The sequence below is a fragment of the Pseudophryne corroboree genome, chromosome 7 (assembly GCF_028390025.1).
Source record: "Pseudophryne corroboree isolate aPseCor3 chromosome 7, aPseCor3.hap2, whole genome shotgun sequence".
NCBI lineage: Eukaryota > Metazoa > Chordata > Amphibia > Anura > Myobatrachidae > Pseudophryne > Pseudophryne corroboree.
Genome location: NC_086450.1, coordinates 10,671,822 through 10,692,167, shown reverse-complemented (window position 1 = coordinate 10,692,167; position 20,346 = coordinate 10,671,822). Strand labels below are relative to the sequence as shown.

The 20,346-nt window shown below is 44.6% G+C and overlaps 1 protein-coding gene across 4 annotated transcripts in view; it reads left to right on the top strand.

The window, feature by feature from the left end:
- Positions 1 to 2,404, top strand: part of CREB1 (cAMP responsive element binding protein 1) — a 162,044-nt gene extending 159,640 nt beyond the window's left edge. For all 4 annotated transcript variants that reach the window (XM_063932678.1, XM_063932680.1, XM_063932677.1 and 1 more), the window contains one exon: positions 992 to 2,404. In XM_063932678.1, the coding sequence (XP_063788748.1) occupies positions 992 to 1,136 (145 nt within the window). In that variant the 3' untranslated portion in view covers positions 1,137 to 2,404. The remainder of the gene's footprint in view (positions 1 to 991) is intronic.
- Positions 2,405 to 20,346: the final 17,942 nt, after the last annotated feature.

Sequence of the window (20,346 nt, the reverse complement as noted above, 5' to 3'; positions counted from 1 at the left end):
CCACTACGGACTACGAGAAATAGATTTACCGGTGAGTAAAATCTTATTTTCCACTTTTTTGGGCGAACTAAAAAATTGTGCTACTACTGTAGACCTAGCGCGCTTTAGGTCACGTGTCGCTTCCCAGAGCCTCTGTTAGCTTGGTTTATTATCCACTTCCTTCTGACCTCAGATGAAGGCCTTTCCTATTGGCCAGTCATGGTTCGCTGGTAGGGACTCTGCAATCCAGCAGTAGAGAGAGATGTCTGTGTCTGTTATATGTATTGCTGGGTATTTCAGACTTACTGTGATGGTGGTCTGTAGGGCGCCACGGTTATAGTGCTGGCTAAGCTAAATGATACACCAGATACGGACTGTACCTCTTACCCTGGTTGTAAGTTGGGGAGTTGTCTTCAAGTCTTGGAACTTTCATAACACTTAGTTTTTAAAAGCTGAAACTATTAGATGGATTCTGATACATTGGGTTTCTTTCTATCATATATAAAATCTAAAAGTGTTATTTTATCTGTGCAAAAATGTTCCTAGGGTCCCCAAAACATGCTCTGATTGGCTGTGAGACTCCTAGGAGGAGTATAAATGGGCAAAACGATCATTGCTGACATCCGGTTCCTGCACGACTCTGATAACCATATATAATATTATTGTATATTTAGGTTTTATATATTCATAGTACATGTTGCTGTATAAGAGATAATCATGGATCTTACACTTCATTTTTAAATAAGTGGTTTCATTGTTTTTATGACTCTTATTTCCAATTATAATCTCTGCTGAGGAAAAAAAGTACAACAAAATTATTGTAGACAAGACCCCTTAATGATATAGATGGGCATAAACCGGTCACATGAAGAATTTAGTGGATCCAAGTTAGCGTTAGAACTTTACATCTGGCAAGCCGCTCTGTTTGGCTAGCACTATGTCCAGCACTTGTTTGTAGTGAGATGTATTCACCAACTTGCCGCATAATCTGAATCTGCCTCTGTCCCTACAGGGAAGCCGCTCGGGAATGCCGCCGGAAAAAGAAAGAGTATGTAAAGTGTCTAGAGAACAGAGTAGCGGTCCTGGAAAATCAAAACAAGACACTGATTGAAGAACTGAAAGCACTTAAAGACCTTTATTGCCACAAATCTGACTGAGGGGCTGATACATTTAGGGTTATGAACGCCTATAGAGGAGAGACTGGTTGGCCCATAACCAGATGAACTTTTTTATTTTCATTTTGTTTCTATATTACCCCTTTATGCAAAACTGCCTGACAGCGACTAAAGGATTTCATTCATCCGTGCTTCTGCATTAAGCTGTGAATGCTCCCAGCTCCTTCCTCCGTTCCCAAGTGAGTAAATTACATCTTTCAAGATCAAGAAGACGACAAACTTATTTTATGTTCTTTTTTTAATCGTACGTTTTGTTACTTGGCTCTTCTGCTTTGTCCTTCCTATGTTCGCTTCGCACTATTGGTGAAGGGAGAGCTTGTGTATATACAATGCGTTCAGGCTTCTCTTTCACTGATGTGGCTCTTAGTACAATTTATACTGTAGTTTTGGGGTCTCTGCCCTGCTCCACCTAACACCTGTACCCTTCGACGTCCGCCCCACGCATAATTCATTCAAATGATATGGAAAATAGGAAGCTTGATAAGTTGTTGATTCCAGTGTGTTAGAAGTACCGGCATTTGGAGGAACACCATGGTTATTCCCTTTTGGAGCAGTCAGACGTTGTCAATATTGTTTTTTTTATTCTTTTCGGACTGTTGTGCAAAGCCAGCTGCCACTCGCGGTCAACTGACAAGTTACTACGTGGAGCCGTTGTGCATTAATGGAAGGGTGGACCTTTCTAAGCACACCAAGGTACAGTTGATAAAGTTTTAAAGGACGGAAGAAAGTAAATGAAGCACTCCTCATTGCAGCATCAAATCTTGCAAAATATTAATTTGTAACATACATACCCAGGTATCTAGAGAGAAACCCATTGTCTGAGCACCCATGGAACAATGAAACTCTGGGCAATTTTAAAAAAACTGAGTTCAATTCTATTTGTACTGTATCTCTTTAAACTCAAATCCCTATCACCAGCAACCTATTGTGGAATGTTTGACTCCACGTGTATATTTATGGAAGAAAAAAAAAGTTTATTTTCTGTCTTCACTGCCTGGCCCCAATTTGGAAAGGATGGAGAGAAAAACAAAAGTAAAAATTGCACCGCAAATTTTCCCCATTTTACAATGGTTGTAACGGCCTTGTTGCAATGTTTATTTTGTGTGGCCATTGGTTTTCTATATCCTCTGCTCACAGCGACCTTTAACAGAAGCTTACTTTGTGTTTGGGATTTGTTGGTCTTGTAAAATATTTTATGTTGAGTAGAGTTATCATGTACTATTTGAAATACATTTTGTATTTTAAAACTATGATGTATTATTTGCATCAGAACATTTTTTTACTTTGTGTGTGTGTGTAGGTCTTTGTGCTCATGTGCTATTAGCGATTGTATATAACTTTTTATTTTTATTTTATTTTAACTTTTTCATATATATAAGTATATATAACTGAATTTAATTTCTGTAAAATCCTACATTTGTAATCAGAGTATATTGGAGATTTGTTTTGTTACATTCTCAGGCAGATCCTAGAGACTGTCCCCTATTGCATGGAACGAGAAAACGACGCAATTTCCTCTGCCAATTTCTGTCATTGACAAACTGATTAGAAGACTGGTATCGGCAACCTACCGCGCTGGGAGCTGCGATGAAATAGACCAGCAGCTGTCGGGGTATCCTGGAAAATTTAGCAACGGTTCGGGGTACAAAGGTCATCCGTCGCTATTAGTTCTGTTACGTTATGGCCTCTGAGAATGCTGTGCAGCTGGACTGGAATAGAATGTTGTAAGAAGTGTGATGTAATGAATGCAACTTGGTTTTCCAGACTAACAAATCATAGAAAGACATGAATGAATCTATCCCCTAAGGGGCCCTTTACATTTCATCCAGTTTTTGTGTTTCATTTCTCCTGGTAACATGTACATCAAAAATGTGGCCATTGCCTTTTATAGCCAGAAAGATCAGCAGTAATTAATGTTGTCACACATACCCGTGCTTTTCTATTCAGAAATAGCCCTGTTGAATTGTCATGTTAAAAACACTTTAAATATTCTGAAAACTGCTCCCTCATTTAATTACTACAACTGCTGATTTGCAGTGTCTGGGACCCTGTGTGGATATTGGTGATGCCAGACCGTTCTCTGGGGAGAAACCACAGTTGGCACTGTCTGTACACTTTTACTGCATCAAGTCGGGGGGCGTTAGGGTGTTGATTCCCGGAGAATAATGCCATGGGCTGATGTAGGACGGGGTACAGAGGTTTTGTTATTCAGGTTAAGGTGTGTTGTGGGTTGTTTTTTTTTTACTAATTAAATTTAATAGATCAATAAACCACCACCATGAAGATCAAATAAATCAGTGTTATCCTGACATTTCACTGATGCTCTAATGGAAAAGTACTGCCGCTGTTGCAGACCTGCTTCTCCCATAGTCTATAGAACAGTGTCCTAATGCACAGGACTGGAGACTGGGGCTGCAGTCAGGTCTGGTTATACAACCTCAGTGTCTGTCTGACTCCTCTGCAGAACGCCTAACGTGGCATCCTGTGTCAGGAGTGAACGTTGGGTATAAACACACCATTCATTTAAAATAAAATATTCTGCTGAATAATGCTTTGACTTGAATATATATATTACATGCTGACGGTGACTTCTATTGCGTTTGCGTGTGGTTGTTCTTTAAACCGTAAGTTGGTAATACATCTGCCTTATAATGGAGTGTGATTGACTTGTGAACGGGTAGGCCTGGAATGTTACATTGAAGAAGCCTTTATTTATCTTTGTATTTGTAACGTCCTCTGTCAGTGGGAAGTGAAAGCGTGTTCATTCCCTGCGATAGGTTATTAGCCTATCAGTGTTGGAGAATAGTAGCATGCATTTGCAAGAAGACACCTTTAGCGTTGCAATCTGAAATTGCCACAGCAAGTATCAAAGACAAAAGCAATGGGCAACTCGCGCTGTCAATGCAAATTATTTACTTGGGGTCACATTCAGAAATGAGAGCAAAAGGTTTATGGCAATTACAATCCTTAGCGTTAGTATAGGTTGTGCCATTGTCATATTTGCATCATTGTGTTGCAGCCTTGTAGTGTGTATGTAATGTAGCTCCAGTCTGACTTGGCTAAATCTGGTTTCTAAGTGCTAGTAATGTACCTGCTTGTCCTGTCCAATGAACCATGGTGGTCATTCCGAGTTGTTCGCTCGCTAGCATTTTTTAGTAGCCGTGCAAACGCTATACCGCCTCCCACTGGGAGTGTATTTTAGCTTAGCAGAAGTGCGAACGAAAGGCTTGCAGAGCGGCGGCATAATTTTTTTTGTGTATTTTTAGAGTAGCTCAAAACCTACTCAGCGCTTGCGATCACTTCAGACTATTCAGTTCCTGTTTTGACGTAACAAACACGCCCTGCGCTCGCCCTGGCACGGCTGCGTTTTTCCGCACACTCCCTGAAAACGGTCAGTTGACACCCAGAAATGCCCACTTCATGTCAATCACTCTGCGGCCAGCAGTGCGACTGAAAAGTGGTGCTAGACCTTGTGTGAAATTACATAGTTGTAAAATTACTTTGCGCGTGCACATTGCGCCGCATGCGCAGAAGTGCCGATTTTTTGCCTCATCGCTGCACAGCGAACGAAAGCAGCTAGCGATCAACTCTGAATGACCACCTATATTCTTCAATATTAATTTCACGTGTCCATAAAACTGTGCTATTGAAGAAACCGTTTTCTATTGTGATGACCTGAAAATTCTGTTGCTATAATGTGAAACTAGCAATGTGATTTTATTCTAATCCTGTCGTCACTTCAGTAGTCATAGGATATATTGTTTGTGCCCTCTTCACGTTCCTTTTAATTTGTGCACCATGGTAGTTTTATCTTCTAGGTGACATGTAATAATATACAGGTTGAGTCTCCCTTATCCAAAATGCTTGGGACCAGAGGTATTTTGGATATGGGATTTTTCCGTATTTTGGAATAATTAGATACCATAATGAGATATCATGGTGATGGGACCTAAATCTAAGCACAGAATGCATTTATGTTACATATACACCTTATACACACAGCCTGAAGGTCATTTTAGCCAATATTTTTTATAACTTTGTGCATTAAACAAAGTTTGTGTACATTGAGCCATCAGAAAACAAAGGTTTCACTATCTCCCTCTCACTCAAAAAAGTCTGTATTTCGGAATATTCCGTATTTCGGAATATTTGGATATGGGATACTCAACCTGTATATGTACACCTGGCGGGTGGTATTCATGTGACCGCCGGTCAGCTGACCGACAGTCACATGACCTCCTCCACCAGCCTGACGGGTCACTGTCCCGATGGTCGGCATGCCGACCAACAGGGACTATTTCCACTCGTGGGTGTCCACGACACCCATAGAGTGGGAATAGAACCTGTGGCGACCGCAGGTCGCCACCGAGCCCGCAGCGTGGCGAGCCTGCAAGGGGCTTGCTGCACTCCGCCCCTCCCCGCCAGGATCCCGGCGTCTGTAAGCTGACCGGCGGTCAGCCGTACTACACCCCACCTAGCTGTTGTATATAGCTGATTTGAATTGTAAATCCCATGGACATGCCGTCTTTAAGCAAACAGTGGTTGAGTTTGATCCAGAAGAGAGTAAACCCTTTTATAATATTGGGCTGTACATCTACCTGATCATGTCCTGTTATCCTGGACTTTAGGTGGTTACCCACTAGGTGATTTCTGCCTAAAAAATAAACCATAACGACATTTTATGAAGTTATTTGTTTTTAGCCTGAAATCGTCCAGTGCGTATGGGGGTGATATTGATGAATGATGCGCGCTTCCTCACGTCGTTCAGTGTTTACCAATCTTGAGCGGACATGCAGCTCAACCCTTTAATGTAGGGCTGAGCTGCATGTTCGGGAATACCCGATCACACCCTAAACCGATGCCTTGTTGTGTTATGCTCCTCTGAGCATTGCTTTAGTCATAACAATTACAGCGGCGACACTCGGGCGCACAGATGTATATAACGGAGGAATTACTGCACTAGAAACAGTAAATGTATGATATGACCTCTTTGGTGCTGCCACATTAGAGAAGGTTCTTTGAGAAGTAATGAGACAAAGCTATCGTAATAAGAATATCTCTGTAAGAGATAGATAGATAGATAGATAGATAGATACATACATACATACATGCATATATATGTATATGTGTATGTGTGTCATGTATATATGTGTGTGTGTGTGTGTGTATGTATGTATATATATATATATGCGAGGCGGGTCTTCCTGGTCACACCAGACCAATTTTTCCTCTAGGTTGAAGGCTAGTTGACATATTTATCTCTGTGTATTGTCACAATAACCTATATGTGAGTCACTGAGAGATTCTTCTTATGATATCTTTGTACTTATCACAGAACCTCATCTAGTGTGCCGGCTCCCAAGAGGTCATACACCCTCTGGATATACTGTCTTGGTCATATTCCTTTAGTATGCTGCACATTGTGCTAGCACCATCGTCGCCAGCGATTGTGATCTGTGCTTTGCAGCCTTATTGTCCGCTCGCGCGTGTAAAAGGCATGAAACTTGCGTGTACTTTAGATGCATTCCACGTTTGCCAATACAAATTATTGTACTTGTATTGTGTTGCATTTTGAAAGTGTACATGTTACATTCAAGTATTAGCGCGTAATTGCGGGAACAAGGCCATAAACCGGCCTGTCTGTAATGCTGTTTTCAGGGCACACTCAAAAAGTGTTAGTAGAGATTGAGTGCGAGTAAGCCTATTTTATATAGTTATCAAGTCATTGGAACTTTCTTAACTCCTTTTCTCCTTATGTTCAATGGTGTGTGTGTGTGTGTATATGTATATGTGTGTATATATATATATATATTAGTAAAAAAAAAGTTTGACTGAAACATTGAGCAAGCTGTGTGTGTGCTGTGATTTCTTATCAGAAGACCAGTGAGTGCCGCCTGTGGCTTTGCATACAGTATATTTGGCCTTCATTGACCTAGGAGGGCACCAAGAAAAGCACTGTGTTGTGCAATTTGTGGAGTGCCTGATATAGAGAGAGAGAGATCTATCACTATATCACCGTGTGAAGCAGCGGAACGCTGGACGGCTGGCAATGAACCACAAGAGGCCCCACTCTGCCATATTGTCCTATCCCTCTGTCAGCAATATGATTGCATTTTTATTCTCTTAATGAGTTCTCGTTATAAATTAATTTTGTTCGTCAGGGTCCATAGGGCTCCACAGGGAATACCTTGGGGTTGTAGGTGGTTGGATAAGACTGGGCACCAAACGGTTAAAGCTTTTACAGCTCCCAGGATGCTCCGGCCCTTGTTTATTAAATAGTCATACACCAAATTGGTGTAACAGGGTCAATCAGATGCTATCTGACGAATGTCTATCAGAGCCTTCTCCTTATGTTACACAGCTGACTCAGAATTCTCCTGTATATCCCTCTGATGACTTCTACGGAATAATCTAGTCTAACCTGCCTCCTATTCCTTAGTCATGTACACAAAAGGCTTCATTTACTCCATATTTAATAGAACATAGGGGGTCATTCCGAGTTGTTCGCTCGTTGACTATTTTTGCTATGCTGCAATTTGTTGCAAACTACGCATGCGCAAGGCACGCAGGGCGCATGCGCTTAGTTATTTAACTAAAAACTTAGTAGATTTGCTGTGAATCCTGCGGCGCATTTCAGTCGCACTGCTGTTCGGTAAGTGATTGACAGGAAAGGGGCGTTTCTGGGTGGTAACTGAGCGTTTTCCCGGCGTTTGCAAAAAAATGCAGGCGTCAGGGAAAAACGCAGGAGTGTCTGGAGAAACGGGGGAGTGGCTGGCCGAACGCAGGGCGTGTTTGTGACGTCAAACCAGGAACTAAACGGACTGAGCTGATCACAGTCTAGGAGTAGGTCTGGAGCTACTCAGAAACTGCAAAGAATTATTTATTAGCAATTCTGCTATGCTAAGATACACTCCCAGAGGGCGGCGGCCTAGCGTGTGCAATGCTGCTAAAAGCAGCTAGCGAGCGAACAACTCAGAATGGGGGTCTTAGTTTAGAACTGGTTTTACGGTTGTGATTGTACTGGAAGAGGCGCATACAATTGTGGTGTTATTTCCTCGCTGTTGTATGTAGATGTTACAGAAAAACTCGTTCCATTGTTGTCGGTTAATTGTATAAAAATCAAATCGAGGAATTAATTTGAACAAGTTGCATTTAGTAACGAGTATGCAGCGGTTAGATGATCTGCTGTGGTTTTCATAGACCTGGTAATAATTATATTGAGATTCATTGTATATGACAATTCTAGGAGACTGGAAAGGAAATTTGGGTCAGCGATTGTATTTGTGCTGTATGGCCGGTGCCCCCCATGAACAAGGTGCAAGAGATCCTAATTTCCCCTCTTGTAGCCCGTTTCCATCTGGTGATCACGGTGTGCCGTGGTTGTAAGCCCTATATCGGTGGTGGGCTCTATGATCCGTTGAGGGGCCGCGTCACAAGTTTTCGGAACCGTTTTAGGGCAGCGCACACAATATTTTGTATTTACAGTACATAGCATTGTAATAGTATTATTGTAAGATCCCACCTGGCATTTTCCCAAAAATGTACAACTAAAACCAGAAAAACAATCCCTCACGCGCAACCAATAAAATTGATAAAATATAAATATATCAATATAAATCCAATACTAGTGTTTTGTTTTATTTAGGGGGAGATCCACTATCACTTAGCGAGTGATAGTGGAGAGAGAGAAAGTGATCACTCATTGCGTATGGTAAATGGTGCTCCAGCCAATCAGCTCCTGACATGAGTTTCAAAAATGAAAGTTGGGAGCTGATTGGCTGGAGCACCACTTATCATACGTAACTTTTTTTATCACTTGTTTACAAATAGGCCTCATCATTCCAGCCAATCAGCTCCTAACTGCCATATTACAGGGTATGTTTGAAAAAAATGTCGGGAGCTGATTGGTTGATAGTTTATCTCCACTTTATCATTCTCCAACGCTTTAGTACATCTGCCCCTTAGACTGTTGTACAGAGGGAAGGAAGGATCCCTCAATATCCCAATAGCAGCTAACTACCCCACATTCGTTATCAGCTATACGGCAGCACAGTCCGTGACGTTGTCATTGTGACATTTACGACACTGCTGTGAAAGTGCACACACTTCTGGCAGATGATTTTAATAATTTCTAGATCAGGCATGTCCAAACTGCGGCCCTCCAGCTGTTGTGAAACTACACATCCCGGCATGCCCTGACAGTTTTGCTGTTAGAGAATGCTAAAGCTGTGTCAGGGCATGCTGGGATGTGTAGTTTCTCAACCGCTGGAGGGCCGCAGTTTGGACATGCCTGTTCTAGATGTAATAGAAAATCATTGACGTTACTGTCCAAAAACACACACCACCCTGCGCTGTTCCTGACTTCTGCACTGTGCAACTCAGGCCCCAGAAGTTGTTATTAATACTGTAGCGTTTGGTAGACGCTTTCTTATGTGACGCCATGGCAGCTTGCAGGCTAGAGGCGATGGGATGTCCTCTCTTTAGCCATTCTTGCTACACTTTGGATTGGCCGATGCGAGGGGACGGATTATCTGAAACAGATTAATGTGTTTAATGAACATTCTCTTTATTGTGATCATTGTGTCCTCTCCTGCTGGTGCGGCTGCAGAGTAGTGTTCCCGTCACACTTGCAGCAGCTGAGTTTGCTGCGCTGCTTCTGCGCTTTTAGCTGCGGTTGTGAATCCTCTCACTGGACTGGACACAGCTTTATGGAACCTATCAGTTGGTGACTAGAAGGAACACTTTGCCTTTACATCCCTGGCAAAAACAGGATAGGCAAATGTAACACCGTGCACGTAGCCTTCCTGGGTGCAGGTTTTCTAATTCCTCTGATCGCAGATGTGCAAAGTTCAGCGAACCCTTACCTGGTGCTGGGAGGATTAAGGGGCTTTATTCATTAAAAAGGTGAATATAGTTAGAGAAAAAAAAAAAGAATAATGTATTTTTATTTCTCAATTAATATAAAAAAATGGTTCCCTCCAATGTTTGCCTGGATGGGGAACTGGATTGTTCAATATGCATGGCATAATACAAAGGCGGCGTTGCCCCTTACCCATAAGCCCAATACGAAGGCTTGATGAATGGAGAGAAACGCTTGGCGGAGTACCGTACAGTTTGTGTAGTAAAGCAGTGTCTTCTACAGCAGCCTCCTGTAGGTCATGCCTGGCGTGAGAGAGATGGAAGGTAGCGTATTGCTGTATACCATACTGTCCTCCTGCCAACCTCTCCGCCGGGGTATAGAGTCCGCGTGGGGCTTATTTACCAACATAGTTCATTGTTTTCATGTATTCTAGAAGAAAATAACTAACCCCTCCCCATGGCGCTTGTGTTATACATTATTATGTAACATAAATGCAACAAGGCAGCTAATGACACTGATACCTGATAGGGAAAATCTGTTCTGACAGCTGAAATCTATGTTATAACATTGCTCATATCCTGCATCTAAAGCATTACGGAGTATTACATTCATTGTATGTTTTGATTTTGGAAACTGCATTTTGGCAGGAAATTTTGTACGTAGTCTGTGTGGATTTATCTAGTAGACGACTAATTACAGTAATTGTATTAAATGGTGTTTCACCAATATACGGAGGTCCTGATGGGGCTGTTATGTGCTGCCAGTGTGCAGTCTGAATGCCCTGTGTTTGTGTACCACAAGCGCTACATTGTGTATTTACAGCACACAGTGTGTCAGTATAGGGTCACAATATGGATGTGTGATATGAACCGGACAAACCCTAAGAGAATGTTCTTGTATGAAGTAATTGTGTGACTGCAAACGCCCAACCTGCATTACAGCAACTGGTAATTAAGTGAATACTGCCATTTCTAATCTCTAGTAATAGAGGCTGCGCCAGGGGTTATAAACATGGACACCATGAGGTGAACCAGCCGTTATTATGCACTGCAATGCATCAGTCACCTATTCATTACATATATATAGCTTAGGCCTATACATGTGGTGAATTATACCGTATGGAATTGATGCGGCTTTAATGAGAATGTTGTCCCAAACTCCTGTATGCCCGATCGTTCTCTCTAAATCTTTCTCTCTCCCTTCAGCGGATACAGAGTTGCTCTTGACACATTACACCGCTGCACTTCTGACACGGATATGTAATATGTAACTCGGCACACCAGGGATATGTATCATGTGTAAATTGCTTATTATTGACCATATTAGTGGTTTTCAGTATGATAAAGGGGACACAGTGTTCTCATAAATGGGTGTAGATACCGGTGTAGCATGGACAGAACATAATGACCTTTTTATGACGAATATTTAGAAGAAGAAAAAAAGTATTATATACAAAATAATAGTATTTTATAGATGTGCCATGAGTTTTGTATATAAGCTATTCAGACTGAGGTTTCTACTGTATATAAACTGTTTTCTTTTGCATTTCAATTTGCTGTTTTTTAAACTGGAAGAGGCGACACTTTGTGTAAATTGGGTGATTGTTTAGATACGTGTAACTGCGCTTACTGTGTTGTATAAAGCTGTAAATATATATATATGTAGTACCAGCCGACGGTACACTTATTTTCCACTTTTTGTATAAACTTAAACCATCAGCGTGTGTGACAGGGTCTTATTTGCTTACTCCCCAAATTCTCTTTTTGGATGAAACAAAATCTTTAATTTTGTTCATAGTTGCATAATCATTGTACAGTGCTTTTTTTTATATAAATACTCTGTTGTTTCAATAATGTTTTCCATACATTCAGTATAAAGATTTTTCTCCTGGGGGTGGGGAAGAAAGGGCGGAAAAAGTGTTTGCTGTAGCGTTAGACTCGTTAACCACTTGTGTAAATGAGCCGCCGGGAACCAGATCTTATCATGCGCCACTTCAGATGAAGGCTGGTGCCTGAGCAGCAAAGGGGTGAACGCATTGGGAGAGGATGATGAGACCAGCCACAACCACCAAACCAACCGTTTCCTAAGTGTTCCGTTGTCTGGGCAGCAAGCTGAGAAGAATGATCCAGAAATCTACGTGAGGTTTTATTAATTGTCATCAAACACTAAAGTATGGACTCTCAAACTAAAGGTGTGTACACACTGTGCAATATTTCTTTCGATTTTGACTACAGTGGGGCAAAAAAGTATTTGGACAGCCACCGATTGTGCAAGTTGACCCACTTAAAAAGATAAGAGATGTCTGTAATTTCCATCATAGATACACTTCAACTGTGAGAGACAGAATCTGAAAAAAAAAACAGGAAATCACATTGTATGATTTTTAAACCATTTACTTGTATGTTCTTGTGGAATATAAATATTTGGACACCTACCAAGCAGCAAGATTTCTGTCTCTCACAGACCTGTTACTTCTTCTTTAAGAAGCTCTTCTATCCTCCACTCGTTACCTGTATTAATGGCACCTGTTTGAACTGGTTATCTGTATAAAAGACACCTGTCCACACACTCATACAGTCAGACTGCTACCTCTCCACCATGGCCAAGACCAGAGAGCTGTCTAAGGACACCAGGGACAAAATTGTAAAGCTGCACAAGGCTGGGATGAGCTACTCGACAATAGACAAGCAGCTTGGTGAGAAGAGATCAACTGTTGGCGCAATTATAAAAAAATGGAAGAAATACAAGATCACTGACAATCTCCCTCGACCTGAGGCTCCATGCAAGATCTCACCTCGTGGGGTATCAATGATCTTGAGAACGGTGAGAAATCAGCCCAGAACTACCCGGGGAGACCTGGTCAATGACCTCGAGAGCTGGGACTACAGTCACAAAGGTTACCATTAGTAACGCACTACGTCGTAATGTATTGAAATCCGGCAGCGCCCGAAAGGTCCCCCTGTTTAAGCCAGCACATGTCCAGGCCCGTCTAAAGTTTGCCAGTGACCATCTGGATGATCCAGAGGAGGATTGGGAGAATGTAATGTGGTCAGATAAGAGCAAAATCGAACTTTTTGGTATAAACTCCATTTGCCGTGTTTGGAGGGAGAAGAATGATGAATGGCATCCCAAGAACACCATACCTACTGTGATGCATGGGGGTGGAAACATCATGCTTTGGGGCTGCTTTTCTACAAAGGGGACAGGACGACTGATCTGTATTAAGGAGAGGATGAATGGGACCATGTATCGTGAGATTTTGGGCAAAAACCTCCTTCCCTCAGTAAGAGCATTGAAGATGGAACGTGGCTGGGTCTTCCAGCATGACAATGACCCCAAACACACCGCCCGGGCAACTAAGGAGTGGCTCCGTAAGAAACATTTCAAGGTCCTGGAGTGGCCTAGCCAGTCTCCAGATCTCATCTGTGAAGGGAGTTGAAAGTCTGTGTTGTCCGGCGACAGCCCCAAAACATGACAGATCTAGAGAAGATCTGCATGGAAGAGTAGGCCAAAATACCTGCTACAGTGTGTGCAAACCTGGTCAAGAACTACAGGAAACGTTTGACCTCTGTAATTGCCAACCGAGGTTATATTACAAAGTATTGAGTTCTACTTTTTGATTGTCCAAATATTTATTTTCCACAAGAATAAACAAATAAATAGTGTAACAATCATACAATGTGATTTCCAGATTCTGTCTCCCACAGGTGAAGTCTATGATGGAAATTACACACCTCTCTCATCTTTATAAGTGGGTCAACTTGCACAATCAGTGGCTGTCCAAATACTTTTTTGCCCCACTGTATAGTCAAAAGCATAAGAAAATCTAGTGCATATCGCACCGTGTGTATAGTCCTTGCGATGCCGATGCGAGATCGGCATCGCAAGAAAAAATAAGAATTTACTTACCGATAATTCTATTTCTCGTAGTCCGTAGTGGATGCTGGGGACTCCATCAGGACCATGGGGAATAGCGGCTCCGCAGGAGACAGGGCACAAAAGTAAAAGCTTTAGGATCAGGTGGTGTGCACTGGCTCCTCCCCCTATGACCCTCCTCCAAGCCTCAGTTAGGATACTGTGCCCGGACGAGCGTACACAATAAGGAAGGATTTTGAATCCCGGGTAAGACTCATACCAGCCACACCAATCACACTGTACAACCTGTGATCTGAACCCAGTTAACAGCATGATAACAGCGGAGCCTCTGAAAAGATGGCTCACAACAATAATAACCCGATTTTTGTAACAATAACTATGTACAAGTATTGCAGACAATCCGCACTTGGGATGGGCGCCCAGCATCCACTACGGACTACGAGAAATAGAATTATCGGTAAGTAAATTCTTATTTTCTCTGACGTCCTAAGTGGATGCTGGGGACTCCGTCAGGACCATGGGGATTATACCAAAGCTCCCAAACGGGCGGGAGAGTGCGGATGACTCTGCAGCACCGAATGAGAGAACTCCAGGTCCTCCTCAGCCAGGGTGTGCCCCTGACCAAGTAGCAGCTCGGCAAAGTTGTAAAGCCGAGACCCCTCGGGCAGCCGCCCAAGATGAGCCCACCTTCCTTGTGGAATGGGCATTTACATATTTTGGCTGTGGCAGGCCTGCCACAGAATGTGCAAGCTGAATTGTACTACACATCCAACTAGCAATCGTCTGCTTAGAAGCAAGAGCACCCAGTTTTTTGGGTGCCTACAGGATAACAGCAAGTCAGTTTTCCTGACTCCAGCCGTTCTGGAACCTATATTTTCAGGGCCCTGACAACATCTAGCAACTTGGAGTCCTCCAAGTCCCTAGTAGCCGCAGGTACCACAATAAGCTGGTGCAGGTGAAACGCTGACACCACCTTAGGGAGAAACTGGGGACGAGTCCGCAGCTCTGCCCTGTCCGAATGGACAATCAGATATGGGCTTTGTGAGACAAAGCCGCCAATTCTGACACTCGCCTGGCCGAGGCCAGGGCCAACAGCATGGTCACTTTCCATGTGAGATATTTCAAATCCACAGATTTGAGCGGTTTAAACCAATGTGATTTGAGGAATCCCAGAACTACGTTGAGATCCCACAGTGCCACTGGAGGCACAAAAGGGGGTTGTATATGCAGTACTCCCTTGACAAACTTCTGGACTTCAGGAACTGAAGCCAATTTTTTCTGGAAGAAAATTGACAGGGCCGAAATTTGAACCTTAATGGACCCCAATTTGAGGCCCATAGACACTCCTGTTTGCAGGAAATGCAGGAATCGACCGAGTTGAAATTTCTTCGTGGGGCCTTCCTGGCCTCACACCACGCAACATATTTTCGCCACATGTGGTGAAACGTTGTGCAGTCACCTCCTTCCTGGCTTTGACCAGGGTAGGAATGACCTCTTCCGGAATGCCTTTTTCTCTGACGTCCTAGTGGATGCTGGGACTCCGTCAGGACCATGGGGATTAGCGGCTCCGCAGGAGACAGGGCACAAAAATAAAAGCTTTAGGACTAGGTGGTGTGCACTGGCTCCTCCCCCTATGACCCTCCTCCAAGCCTCAGTTAGGTTTTTGTGCCCGTCCGAGCAGGGTGCAATCTAGGTGGCTCTCCTAAAGAGCTGCTTAGAAAAATTTATTAGGTTTTTTATTTTCAGTGAGTCCTGCTGGCAACAGGCTCACTGCAACGAGGGACTTAGGGGAGAAGAAGTGAACTCACCTGCGTGCAGGATGGATTGGCTTCTTAGGCTACTGGACACCATTAGCTCCAGAGGGATCGAACACAGGCCCAGCCATGGAGTTCGGTCCCGGAGCCGCGCCGCCGACCCCCCTTGCAGATGCCGAAAAGTGAAGAGGTCCAGAAACCGGCGGCAGAAGACTTTTCAGTCTTCATGAGGTAGCGCACAGCACTGCAGCTGTGCGCCATTGTTGTCAGCACACTTCACACCAGCGGTCACTGAGGGTGCAGGGCGCTGGGGGGGGGGGCGCCCTGGGCAGCAATGATAATACCTTGTTCTGGCTAAAAATACATCACATATAGCCCCTGGGGCTATATGGATGTATTTAACCCATGCCAGGTCTCACAAACACCGGGAGAAGAGCCCGCCGAAATAGGGGGCGGGGCCTATCTCCTCAGCACACAGCGCCATTTTCCTGCACAGCTCCGCTGCGAGGAAGGCTTCCAGGACTCTCCCCTGCACTGCACTACAGAAACAGGGTAAAAAAACAGAGAGGGGGGGCACTTTTTTGGCGATATTGATATATTAAGCTGCTATAAAGGAAACAACACTTCTGTAGGGTTGTTCCTATATATTTATAGCGCTTGGGTGTGTGCTGGCAAACTCTCCCTCTGTCTCCCCAAAGGGCTAGTGGGGTCCTGTCTTCGATAAGAGCATTCCCTGTGTGTCTGCTGTGTGTCGGTACGTGTGTGTCGACATGTATGAGGACGATGTTGGTGTGGAGGCGGAGCAATTGCCGGTAATGGTGATGTCACCCCCTAGGGAGTCGACACCGGAATGGATGGCTTTGTTTATGGAATTACGTGATAATGTCAGCACGTTACAAAAATCAGTTGACGACATGAGACGGCCGGCAAACCAGTTAGTACCTGTCCAGGCGTCTCAGACACCGTCAGGGGCTGTAAAACGCCCTTTACCTCAGTCGGTCGACCCAGACACGGACACCGAATCTAGTGTCGACGGTGAAGAAACAAACGTATTTTCCAGTAGGGCCACACGTTATATGATCACGGCAATGAAGGAGGCTTTGCATATCTCTGATACTGCAAGTACCACAAAAAGGGGTATTATGTGGGGTCTGAAAAAACTACCTGTAGTTTTTCCTGAATCAGAGGAATTGAATGAAGTGTGTGATGAAGCGTGGGTTAACCCCGATAGAAAACTGCTAATTTCAAAGAAGTTATTGGCATTATATCCTTTCCCGCCAGAGGTTAGGGCGCGCTGGGAAACACCCCCTAGGGTGGATAAGGCACTCACACGCTTAACAAAACAAGTGGCGTTACCGTCTCCTGAAACGGCCGCCCTCAAGGATCCAGCTGATAGGAGGCTGGAAACTACCCTGAAAAGTATATACACTCATACTGGTGTTATACTGCGACCAGCCATCGCCTCTGCATGGATGTGCAGTGCTGGGGTGGTTTGGTCGGATTCCCTGACTGAAAATATTGATACCCTGGATAGGGACAGTATTTTATTGACTATAGAGCAATTAAAGGATGCTTTTCTTTATATGCGAGATGCTCAGAGGGATATTTGCACTCTGGCATCGAGAGTAAGTGCGATGTCCATATCTGCCAGAAGAAGTTTATGGACGCGACAGTGGTCAGGTGATGCGGATTCCAAACGGCATATGGAAGTATTGCCATATAAAGGGGAGGAATTATTTGGGGTCGGTCTATCGGATTTGGTGGCCACGGCAACAGCCGGGAAATCCACCTTTTTACCTCAGGTCCCCTCCCAACAGAAAAAGACACCGTCTTTTCAGCCGCAGTCCTTTCGTTCCTATAAGAACAAGCGGGCAAAAGGACAGTCATATCTGCCCCGAGGCAAAGGAAAGGGTAAGAGAGTGCACCAAGCAGCTCCCTCCCAGGAGCAGAAGCCCTCCCCGGCTTCTGCAAAGCCCTCAGCATGACGTTGGGGCTTTACAAGCGGACTCAGGGGCGGTGGGGGGTCGACTCAAGAATTTCAGCGCACAGTGGGCTCACTCACAGGTGGACCCCTGGATCCTGCAGGTAGTATCTCAGGGTTACAGGTTGGATTTCGAGAAGTCTCCCCCTCGCCGGTTCCTAAAGTCTGCTCTGCCAACGTCTCCCTCAGACAGGGCGACGGTATTGGAAGCCATTCACAAGCTGTATTCTCAGCAGGTGATAGTCAAGGTACCCCTCCTACAACAGGGAAAGGGGTATTATTCCACACTATTGTGGTACCGAAGCCGGACGGCTCGGTAAGACCTATTCTAAATCTGAAATCTTTGAACCTGTACATACAAAAATTCAAGTTCAAGATGGAGTCACTCGGAGCAGTGATAGCGAATCTGGAAGAAGGGGACTTTATGGTGTCCCTGGACATCAAGGATGCTTACCTGCATGTCCCAATTTGCCCTTCACATCAAGGGTACCTCAGGTTCGTGGTGCAAAACTGTCATTATCAGTTTCAGACGCTGCCGTTTGGATTGTCCACGGCACCTCGGGTCTTTACCAAGGTAATGGCCGAAATGATGTTTCTTCTGCGAAGAAAAGGCGTATTAATTATCCCTTACTTGGACGATCTCCTGATAAGGGCAAGGTCCAGAGAACAGCTGGGGGACGTAGTAGCACTAACCCAAGTAGTGCTGCAACAGCACGGGTGGATTCTGAATTTTCCAAAATCTCAATTGACCCCGACGAGAATGATTCTGGACACGGTTCAGAAAAAGGTGTTTCTTCCGGAGGAGAAAGCCAGGGAGTTATCCGAACTTGTCAGGAACCTCCTAAAACCAGGAAAAGTGTCTGTGCATCAATGCACAAGAGTCCTGGGAAAAATGGTGGCTTCTTACGAAGCGATTCCATTCGGCAGATTCCACGCACGAACTTTTCAGTGGGATCTGCTGGACAAATGGTCCGGATCGCATCTGCAGATGCATCAGCGGATAACTTTGTCTCCACGGACAAGGGTGTCTCTTCTGTGGTGGTTGCAGAGTGCTCATCTGTTAGAGGGCCGCAGATTCGGCATACAGGACTGGGTCCTGGTGACCACGGATGCCAGTCTGAGAGGCTGGGGAGCGGTCACACAGGGAAGAAACTTCCAGGGAGTGTGGTCAAGCCTGGAGATGTCTCTTCACATAAATATACTGGAGCTAAGAGCGATTTACAATGCTCTAAGCCTAGCAAAACCCCTGCTTCAGGGTCAGCCGGTGTTGATCCAGTCGGACAACATCACGGCAGTCGCCCACGTAAACAGACAGGGCGGCACAAGAAGCAGGAGGGCAATGGCAGAAGCTGCAAGGATTCTTCGCTGGGCGGAAGATCATGTGATAGCACTGTCAGCAGTGTTCATTCCGGGAGTGGACAACTGGGAAGCGGACTTCCTCAGCAGACACGATCTACACCCGGGAGAGTGGGGACTTCATCCAGAAGTCTTCCACATGATTGTGAACCGTTGGGAAAAACCAAAGGTGGATATGATGGCGTCCCGCCTCAACAAAAAACTGGACAGGTATTGCGCCAGGTCAAGAGACCCTCAGGCAATAGCTGTGGACGCTCTGGTAACACCGTGGGTGTTCCAGTCAGTGTATGTGTTTCCTCCTCTGCCTCTCATACCAAAAGTACTGAGAATTATACGGCAAAGGGGAGTAAGAACGATACTCGTGGCTCCGGATTGGCCAAGAAGAACTTGGTACCCGGAACTTCAGGAGATGCTCACGGAAGATCCGTGGCCTCTACCTCTAAGACGGGACCTGCTTCAGCAGGGACCGTGTCTATTCCAAGACTTACCGCGGCTGCGTTTGACGGCATGGCGGTTGAACGCCGAATTCTAAGGGAAAAAGGCATTCCGGAAGAGGTCATCCCTACCCTGGTAAAAGCCAGGAAGGAGGTGACTGCACAACATTATCACCGCATTTGGAGAAAATATGTTGCGTGGTGTGAGGCCAGGAAGGCCCCGACGGAGGAATTTCAACTGGGTCGATTCCTACATTTCCTGCAAACAGGATTGTCTATGGGCCTCAAATTAGGGTCCATTAAGGTTCAAATTTCGGCCCTGTCGATTTTCTTCCAGAAAGAATTGGCTTCAGTTCCTGAAGTCCAGACTTTTGTAAAAGGAGTACTACATATACAGCCCCCGGTTGTGCCCCCAGTGGCTCCGTGGGATCTTAATGTAGTTTTGGATTTTCTCAAATCCCATTGGTTTGAGCCACTCAAATCGGTGGATTTGAAATATCTTACATGGAAAGTAACCATGCTACTGGCCCTGGCTTCAGCCAGGAGAGTATCAGAATTGGCGGCTTTATCGTATAAAAGCCCATATCTGATTTTCCATTCGGACAGGGCAGAACTGCGGACGCGTCCTCACTTTCTGCCTAAGGTGGTTTCAGCGTTTCACCTGAACCAGCCTATTGTGGTGCCTGCGGCTACTAGCGATTTGGAGGATTCCAAGTTGCTGGACGTTGTCAGGGCATTGAAAATATATATTTCAAGGACGGCTGGAGTCAGAAAATCTGACTCGCTGTTTATACTGTATGCACCCAACAAGCTGGGTGCTCCTGCTTCTAAGCAGACGATTGCTCGTTGGATTTGTAGCACAATTCAACTTGCACATTCTGTGGCAGGCCTGCCACAGCCTAAATCTATCAAGGCCCATTCCACAAGGAAG